Source organism: Myiozetetes cayanensis, unplaced genomic scaffold, assembly GCF_022539395.1.
Source record: "Myiozetetes cayanensis isolate MyiCay16 unplaced genomic scaffold, myiCay2020 scf6-25, whole genome shotgun sequence".
Classification (NCBI taxonomy): Eukaryota; Metazoa; Chordata; class Aves; order Passeriformes; family Tyrannidae; genus Myiozetetes; species Myiozetetes cayanensis.
Genome location: NW_026087853.1, coordinates 43,099,388 through 43,109,540, shown reverse-complemented (window position 1 = coordinate 43,109,540; position 10,153 = coordinate 43,099,388). Strand labels below are relative to the sequence as shown.

The following is a 10,153-nucleotide window of genomic DNA, read 5'->3' as shown; positions in this document are numbered from 1 at the left end:
TCCTGTTGCCAGTGAAAACAAGAAAAGTGCAAAAGCATAACATATTAAGTATTTTTTGTTCAGTAAAGTAAAAAATAAATTACATGGAATGATGTCCAATACTAATTGTTCTATTAGCAGCAATTTTCAGATTCAAAAATGGGTGGAAACTACTGAATGCTACGAAACTCTTAACAAGATTTTACAGCATTAGAGAATCAAAGCTGAAATCAGACTTTCTAGCTTACAATTGCCATAGCCATGCAATAGGCTGGGCAGAACATAACTTCAGGATCTGAATTCTTCTTGGTAAGAGTACTAAATCCTTTCGTCAGATTCCCAGCCTTCACATCCAACTATTGCTGTGAACTGTTTTGGGCACTGTAATTATTTGAAGGCTCTTCAAATTGCAGGTTGTCATATGGTCATATATAACTTAACAAGGAGTTATATATATATATATAACTGGTCATATATAACTTATCAAGGGAGACAATTGTTACTGTCTCTTCTCCCCAACTTTTTTAAGGGTTAATTCCTAGTCTTCAGCCATGACTGAATAGAGAATAGTGAATGATTTGGTGAAAGAGCAGTGACTATGGACCATGAGGACACCCAAGTGTCTCCCCTGGACAACATGCCCAATGGGAGAATCGTACCCTTTGATGTCAGACAGTTCAGCCTCAGTTTAAGAAAAACATCTGCCAAGTGTGAGACCTGGACATTACTCTTCACGCTGAAGAGCTGCAGAGGAGCAGTTTTGCCACAGAGGTGGGAACTGATGGAAACTAGAAGTTTCCTGAGACTTTTATTTCTTTGAAATCCACTTGGAAAAAAGGTATTTGGAATATGTTTTGTGTTTTCATCTGTTTAGAATACAAGGTGGAAGAGAACTCCTTTGTACATTTCATTGTAGTGGCTCATGTACAATAGCAGCACTGGATCTATTAATAAAAAAGATATTATAATTCATATAGTCATTGAATTTTCTGCTAATTCTGCCTTTTAGAGTCCCGAAGTGTTCCTAGTGAGAGTCATGTGCAAACAGACAAGGGCAGTAGAGGGTTCCTAGAGTGTGACACAGATAAAGCAACAACGAATCTAAACAATGTCAGACATGAGTATGTAGGTTAAAAAAACAAACCATGGTTTATTTAAATGTGTAAAGTACTTGGGAGGGAAAAAGATTACATTGTAGTATGGCAATACAGACAGCACATACCGTAACAAGCTCATCCGTTGTAATGAATTCAGGCTACTCTTTCTACACTCTTAATCCACTCAGTCACACAGATCTTTGGGAGAGGCTTACCACCAGTTTCTCTAGGGGACTCCACACTACAGATTAATTTCAGACCGAGTTTACTGTCCTGTTTCTGTATGTCAGACTCAGGAGCATTGTCCTCCCACCAGGGGAGACAGACCAAATATAGCAAAACTTCTCATGCACTAAGACTCTCTGTCATGGGTTAAGTAAAAGTAGCCTGATGAAGCATCTGATCCTAGGACAACTTACCAGGCTGTCTACCTTAAACTTATCCCAAATGTGTCTCATCACTAGGATGAGAAGCCTAAAACAGCAGAGACTGAGAGAGATATTATATTATAAAATGCCATTTCCAGACACAGATTTTTATTTCATGTTCCTCTCAATCCAGTCTTTGAAGGGAAGAGCTTTGGTGTAGCCACTGTAGAGTCCTAGGCTGCAAGTTTTATCATAACCCCAGCTCACTAATCCCATCAGGTGCCACCTTAGCTCAGAAGATGCTTTTCCTGGCAAAGTTATGGCTGCAATCCCACCAGTCTCAGCAGGGCAGATATTAGAAAAGGCTGTGTGGTCTTGTTTGGCACAGAACATACTATCAGTGATGCTGACTTGTATGCCGTTATCCTCATACTGTTGTTCACACAACAGTGAATCCACCATCTGAACAGCGCCCATGCGGATTGTGTCATTCTTGTATCCAGGATCTTTAATGTCAGCCAATACTTTCCAGCCAGTAACCATTATCTTTAAATCGTCTGTGGATGCAGTCAAGTCATGAGTAGATGACAAGCAAATGGGTTGAACACGACTGCTGATTCTGGCTTTGTCCAAGAGTTTTATGATAGCTATATCAGAATCGAGTAATATAGGGTCGTAATTGGGATGCACTATGATGGCAGAAATCTGGGGAGGAAACAGAATAGCAAGAATTGTAGAGTTAACAGGAATGCCAAGTCACCAGCACTCTTTCCATACTACTGAAACACATCTTAACTTATTTTGCATACTTCTCCTCTATCCCCACTTCTCCTCTGCCCTCACCTATGCTGTTCTTTCACCATGGTGTTTACTCAAAAGAGAAACATGCAGAGACTGAGCATCTTCTGACTTGTTTTTTTTCAATTTGACTAGGATTTCAGGACAGTTTTTATTGCATGAGACACTTCTTAATCAAAAGCAGTCAAGGATGTTTTCAGCAAAATGGGGAGTTAACACGCAGTTCAAGGTTTTTGACTGTTTACTGAAAAGGTTTTACCTGCCATGTCACCTTCAGTCTGTAGATTTTGGATGGAGGAGGGGCTTCCAATTAAAATGTTACCTTACTGAAATTCAACTATCTTCCCACCAAAAAAGGATACTAACAATACACTACATAATATTGGGGCCAAACCTTTCCTGCTCATTTCCTTAATGAAACCCTACAAGAACAGGCAGGGTTCCTATAAGGAAATACTGTAAAAAAATAGATATATGTTTTCTTACAGGAAAAGTATGAAAAAGATGGGATTAGAGAAAGAAACTGAAACAAAAACGGGAGGCAGGGGAGAAAGAATCAAGTTAATTATGATTTCTTGGATAAAATCCATTAATTAACTCAAATACATACAACACACATACAAAAGAGACACATGCACCCAAAATTGCTGCATTTCTCCTCATTTTGAGTTCAGCCTTTCTAGTTCTACATGAAAAAAGCAAACCACTAAATGAGCCCAAGGTGCTATTTTTGGAGCTAAAGTCAGACATAAACTTCTTTTGAATTTAGAGCTATACAGCCTTGGGGCTGAGGAGTGAAATGTGCTCATGGCACCAAACCAGGATCTAGAGCACAAGTGTTTCCCTCATAAATTATGCTAATCAATTTTGACAGTAGCTGGCATCTCTTCTCCTTTTTTTTGTGGCAATATCGCTCAAGACATTATGGCTCACAGAACCTGAGCTATTTTCTTAATGGTCTGTGTTAGGGGGTGAATGTGACAGCATTGAGGAATTGGACAGCATTGAGGAATTTAATGAACTACAGCATGTGCCCCTCTTGTGCCATGGCAGTTCTGTCAGTTGACTCTCTAGATATGCATTTTGAATAACAGCATGTAAAAGAGTTATATTGCTCAAAGTGTAAGCTTTTTCTCCCCACACAGGACAGGTGGGATCAGTATCTATCTGTGCTCATCATTTCCCATTCCCATCAGACTTACTCACCCGCAGGTTCTGGATGGCCTTTTCATCCCTGTCATCATCTCTGTAGAATTTCCCCAGAACCACCTTGAGCTCTGCTGTCTTGAGCACGATGGTCTTGCCCAGGTCGGTGACACAGTGAGCTGCCACCACCACGGTGCGCTCATTCACCAGGGCCCCGCTGCAGATGAGGATCCAGGCCCCTTTCCGCAGACTGTTCTCCTTCACCCCGTTGGCTGCGCGATAGATTGCTGCTTGCCACGGCCACCTAGTAGAGGTCACTGTCTTCTGAAGGGTGATGTTTTCTGCCTTTCCACAGACTGAGGAAACATGAAACAAAAACTAGGTCTCACCTTTTCCCCGCCAAAGAATCTAAATGTTAATCTTCATTCCTTCCTAGGAGGTGCCAAAAGAAACTAAACTGCAATGACTAAACTGCATGAGGGACATCTGTCTAATTAACTTCTGTATCTGACCTGCAAAATTATAGGAGTATTTTATATAACATAAAAAAAAAAAAAAGCAAATTCTCCATTATTATCTGAATTCTAGAGTAAGGTAGGAATATGGATTTTTTAGTTTCCTTTAGGACACTTTTTTCCTGGGATGTAGTGTGTGCATGTCCATAGTGAAAAGCACTGAAGCAATGCTTTTCAAAATACGTGATATGATCTCAAAGTAAAACCACAAGCAAGAACAATAAAAATTTGTTGTTAAGATCTACTTTTTGCAGTTTTCATTATGCCAGTAGTGGGTTTTACCAAATCTTGTGCTGTTCCTACCCTAACTACTTCCTACCTTAACTTTGTCCACTAGCTCTGGATTTTATCTGGAGTTTGCAACATGAACCCTTCCTTAGCAGGGTTTGTTAAAGGAAGAGCCTCTTTAAAATTGCCAACTCTCCATTCTATTGCTTAAAGTTTGATGGTGGTGTCAGCTGTGTGCCAAAGTATATAGGAAAGCATTTTCAAATAAGGAGAAAAATGCAGTATACCTTTTGCTCAATGGTAATTATTTTGCATTAAGCAAAATAATTTTGCTTAATGGTAAATTACAGTGCTGAAAGATCACTTTATCATCAACTGCAGAAGTTGTACTGGTGGATGGAAAGACACATATATCCTTCAAGCTTTATTGCTCCTTTCTCCCAGCTGGAAGCATAGGCAGCCTACACTTCTGGGACTCCCTAAATATCTAAGACGAATACTCATCCTGTTCCCTCATTCACCCAAGAGATATCTGCTTTTTTTTTTTTTTTCCCTTGGAGACTCACTTGGAATACACACAGGGGCTCTCCCACTCCATTTTCCTGTCTTCAGACAAGTCCTCCTGCTGCTACCCAGGCGGCGGTAGAAAGGAGAAACACACTCATACTGGAGCTGAGTGTGCAGGTGCTGGTACCCTGGGGGCAGTTCTCCAAATGGCAGTGCTGGCTTCTTGGTTGGATAGATTTGAAGCTTTTGCTTGCTGAATGCAGAAGAGTAAAGTTGATGCAAAGGTGTTTCTCTGTTTTAAGGCAGAAAGAACACAGTAATTATAATATTATAAAAGCAATCATTACTGTAATTTTATCACCAGTTTTGTATCATTTAAAAAGCATATGAAGTTTGCTTGTGAAAGAATAAGGCAAAACCATCATTTCAGCATAGTTTAGCAATACTCCCATTTACATATATATATATACACACATATATAAATACAGATATGTGTACACATTTTCTCTTTGTGTCTCTTTTTTTTCAGTTTACAGTTTCTGAATTGCAATCAGTTGGATTTAATTGGATGTGGAACAGTTTTTGCCATTCACAAAAGGACTGAGATACCATTTTTTAAATAAAGAAATTACACCTGAAGTAATTGCTGTAATTAATTCTCACTAGAGAGGAGTTAGGCACATCTTTTCTCTAGTGAACTTTCTAATAGGTAGTATGAGGAATTGACTCAGATTAAATCATGTTGCTAAAGTTGCTTGGTTTAGCAATTAACAGAGATAATTGCCTCACCACAGAGATTTCATAATTTCATAATCACTAAGCTTCTATTTAGAAATTGTACTGATTGCTGAAACATGGTATAATAATTAAAAATAAATACATGCACCAGCCTAGATATGGTCCATAAGCTTGACTACAGTCATACTTAAATTTTTATCCCTTAGAATGTGTCCCTTGCTCTAATGCTTTAAAGCTCATATCTACAGAAAAACTATTTATGTCTGAAAAATTCAGCAGGAAATTAGTTTCCCTTGAGATATCTGGTACTGTGTGCATCCAGAAAAGACATAATTTTTCTTTTTCTCATGACAATTCCATTTTTATCACAGAGAGACACAGACACCTCCATCATACCCAATCTGTAAGGCAATACATAACAGGAAAGTAACATTACTAAGAACGAGAGCAGTGGCAAGTTTCTTGTGTTTTGGAAGAAGGATGAGAGCTGCTGTGGTCATGCTTACACTGCCAGGGTCCTGTTCCAAACTCACATGTGACTAGCAATATTGCACAATCCAGACTTTGCCTCACTACTGACCTATGAAATGGAGATTCTACTTCAAGGGATTAAAACCAGCTCAAAAACATGAGACACCATCATCTCATGGCATCTTGTGGATGTGGGGGCATGTTCATGTCCTCACACAGCTGGCGCTAATATCTGAAACATTTAGCATAAAAAGACTTCTATTCAAGTGAATTGAGAAATTTAAGCAAGAAAAATCCCCTAATGGCTACTAAAGCCTCATGTTGGTTTCTCAGGGACATCTCTAGACAGCTCTACAGTCATACATCACAGACCTGGAGACTGGGAGAGTGCTTGGGAAGTACATGTTTGCCTTGTTCCTAAAATCTTCTCTAGGTATCTGCTACTGGCCATAGCCAGAGACAGGATATGGCTTCAGCTGGACCTTTATTCTGACCTGATATAACTGTTCTTAAGACCAAAGATGAGGACAGCTCTTGCACTGCATCTAAAATTAAATGATTCATGTACTGCAAAAATAACCCTGAAATGAGAAATTATTACTTGGACAAAAATGAACCTGAACATTTCATCATAACTAATTCAGACTGGGTTTATTTCGGGAAATCAGAAGAATAAGCCCAGGCAGGGTCTGATCTTCCATTCCTTCCTCCCTTCCTACTCTATTTCATCCTCTTCCTCATGCCTACACTCAACCCAACCTCATACTGCTTTGGGTGGTGAAACTTGGTGGGAGCGGATTACACTGCAGATTACATTGCTCCCTTCTCTCCTTTTGCTCTCCCTGCACATTTTTTCACTAAGATGGCACATGTTCATATTTTAACACACATCATTATCCCAAGGAACTGTTCTCAGACTGTTCTCATAGTCTGTCACAAGCTTGCAAGCAGAATTCCAGCATCACCCTATAGTTTGCCCATCTCTGTCTGTGCATTTCTTCCTGGCTGCCTCCCAGCAGCTTCAACCTGTGCTTAATCAGACCTCCCCTCCCAGCAGCTCTCATTGCTAGGTTGGCAATGGACTTGTAGGAATCGCTGCTCAGGCAGGATAAATACACAGAGTGAAAAGGAGAGGAGGGAAAAAGAAATCACATTTTTTCTTTAAACTGTAGTTGAGGTATTGCATTCTCACCTTGACTGAACCTGCATTGGAAGCACTTTCTGTCTCACCAGGTCAGAGATCTTTGGCTCTCTGCAGGCTAGAAAAAATATAATGTTGCACAGTACTTTTTCACGTTCACAGCTCAAGTGCTATGGTTCATACACATTTCCAACCTTTCCTCTCACTGGCTATAGAGGACTGGGAACACCTCAGAGTTACCTGAACAGGCATAAAATAACAGAAGGGAGATCCAGGATTTCTAGTTTTGCATTTGTTTACTTTTAGAATAGGATAAAATATTCAGGTTTATCAGTTCAAATAACTCTGCCAGGGTCTCCCTCCTACTGCACAGAGTGGAAGAAAAGAAATCTTGCAGGATGGATTTTATTTGTGTGCCTGAGCACTTGTATTCTGTGATTTAACAATATCTAGTTATTTATGATTACTATATATGTTAACCTTTATGTGACTATCACAGTAAGCATCAATAAAGATGCTTTCTACAGATGATTATACTTTTCAGGGGGAGAATATTTTCATCTAAAATAACAGAATAAGGCAAATTCTCCAGAGGACAGATGCATTTCCTTATATTATCATTACTTCAGTTTTTTAAAAATCCATTAAACTATGTGTCAAACAATTGCTTTGATAAAATTAATTTTGCGGTTCCACAACCCATATTCATTGATTCATTCATGGCTTTATACACCGTTAGAATAGCTCCAGGTCAATAGCATAATTCCCTTTCTAGCACTGAATCTAGTGTGATTCAGTGTTTTGATGAATATAGATAGTTTAAGCATGTCCTCAAGTGGTTTTCTGAACCAAGTCTTCAAGGCTGCAATCTACAGCCTTGGCCTTTTACACTCATGACTGGTCCCATTTTCTTAAAAGGGCTATGAGAGAAGAGCTGTTCCCTATGACAGCAACTGATTGTTGTCAACTGTCCCATGAGACAATTATTTCACTCTATTTCAATTCCCTGCTGATCTTCTTTGATTTTGATCTTATGCAGGTTCAGTCCTAGAATAAGGGTAATAAGGGTCTTAGGGAACGTTACAGCTTCTCTGTCTGAGAACAGCAGCCAGTAGAGCTCCCAAACTACCTATCTCAGTATCAGATATCAGTCAGATGGTTTATTCTTAGAAAAATCATTCTTTGTTGAGTGCAAATTATATTAAACAAAACCCAGTAAGACCATAGCAGCTTGCATGAGTTGTGGTAAAAAAATTTGTGAACTACCTTTTAAGCAGATTGGTTGCTTCCCTGACCATTCTCCATCATCTTGGCAGGTCCTCTGTTCATTCCCACTAAGAACATATGAGTTGTTACAAAAGAAAGCAATGACTGTGCCAATTTTTGCATAGCGTCCATTCAAGAGCCCGGTGTCTTCTACTACTCTTCTGTAGCCATTGAGAGGGCCACCGGGATCTGAGCAGTTTTTTTCATCTAGAACTAAAGATAAGGGAAAAAGATAGTAACCATTTTATCACGTTCACTAAGTTATTTTCACCCATCAAGTTGCTTGGCATTTCATTCTCATGTTGCTAAACAATCTACACTTTATTAAAGATGCCTTTTCAAGACCCTTCTGGGATCCCCGTTTTTGAAAATATCAAGTATTAAAAAAGAAATTATAATATAGAGATGTCTGTTTATAATACACACTTTAGGCTTCACGAAAGGATAACATTCTTAAATTGTTAAAAATTCTTGAATTGCTAAAACCATAAGAAATAGCTGACAATCCTGAAAAAGAACCTTGACTTTACATGATGTTGATATCCCATTAACATTAACAAGGATACTTCAATAGCATAAAAGGCTATACTTAAACTATTTGCAAGAAATAGGCCCTTGTCATTCATTTCCCTCTTCTGTACATTCAATATTTCAGTGGACTTGGATAATAAAACTAGACTACTTCATTTTACTTTTGTGTTTGCATGAATGCAAATGTATGCATTTTGTTTTCTTAGCACGGAGAGAGAAATCTTGATAATCCCAGGAAATATGGGAATTGAAAGACAGCATATATATATATTTACTGATACTAAAAACTGAATATGGAAAGCCTACTCATGCTATGTTCTGCCTATAAAACCTCTTTTATTTCCTCCTTCCCAGTATTTCCCCTTTTTTTTAAAATCTTGTTGTGTTTGGGTTTGTTTTTTTTCCTCTCAATAAACTTAATTTTTGGCCTAAATCTGGATTGACTATGTGATGCTAGTAGATGTTTTTCCCCGTATTTTTAACTCTGCTCTTTCTGTTTAGCAGTTGACAAGGTACTACTTTTTCCTTTGGATTTCATCTCAGTTTTCTTGTCAGGACAACAATAACATGCAGTTCTGTTTAATTCCTCTGCCTGATGTCTCAATGCATGATAACCAGTGAACATCCACTTTAGACATCTGGTGTTGGTGCTGCTCTGCTTACAGAGGGCCAAAGACTGAGGCAGATCAACTGACCCGAAAGGACCTTTTCATGTATTTGCTTCAGACTTGACTGCCTGCTGAGTCTCACTTCACAAAAGCACCAACATATAACAAAGAACTTAGACATTTCTTTAGATCCCTGTGAAATCAGCACAGTTACAGTGCAAAGGTATGGCCTTGTCCTGTCCGCATGTCCTCATGCCACCAGAAAAGCCCAACTCAGCAAAGCATCTAAACACACAGGTAACCATAATAATGCAAGTCCAGTGAAGAGCATATGCTTTTAACATTGAGTGTATAATTCAAGCTAGGCATACATTTCTGTGTTTTCTTTATGTGTTTTAGCACATGCTCAAAGCTATATATGCACCTAAATACTTTTCCACAAGTCCTATTCAGTAAACAATGAGGATGTCTGAACTTCCTCTCAACCAGGAGAAGGGGAAAAGCGGAGCCCCATCTCCTTTTAGTTTGGTTCCATTTTCCTTCTTTGTACTTCATAGGCTCTCTCACTTGTGAACCACAAGTGACTGGTAACTTGATAGCAGCTAAAAACTGCAGGGAATCCATCACAGTATAATGCTTTATTTGCAAGTTGCTTTCTGCACTGATGGCTAGCCTAGAGGCATCATCTGATGGACAGAGTATCTGTTTCCAAATGTACCAAAACCTTGACCAAATAGGTCAGTTAAGGCCCTCTCTTATT

General features: G+C 38.9%; 1 protein-coding gene across 2 annotated transcripts in view; it reads right to left on the bottom strand.

The window, feature by feature from the left end:
- Positions 1-1,133: 1,133 nt before the first annotated feature.
- Positions 1,134-10,153, bottom strand: part of PAMR1 (peptidase domain containing associated with muscle regeneration 1) — a 59,382-nt gene continuing 50,362 nt past the window's right edge. For both annotated transcript variants that reach the window (XM_050336492.1, XM_050336494.1), the window contains 5 exons: positions 8,255-8,467; positions 7,040-7,106; positions 4,698-4,930; positions 3,449-3,744; positions 1,134-2,149 (listed from right to left, as the gene is read on the bottom strand). In XM_050336492.1, the coding sequence (XP_050192449.1) occupies positions 1,613-2,149; positions 3,449-3,744; positions 4,698-4,930; positions 7,040-7,106; positions 8,255-8,467 (1,346 nt within the window). In that variant the 3' untranslated portion in view covers positions 1,134-1,612. The remainder of the gene's footprint in view (positions 2,150-3,448; positions 3,745-4,697; positions 4,931-7,039; positions 7,107-8,254; positions 8,468-10,153) is intronic.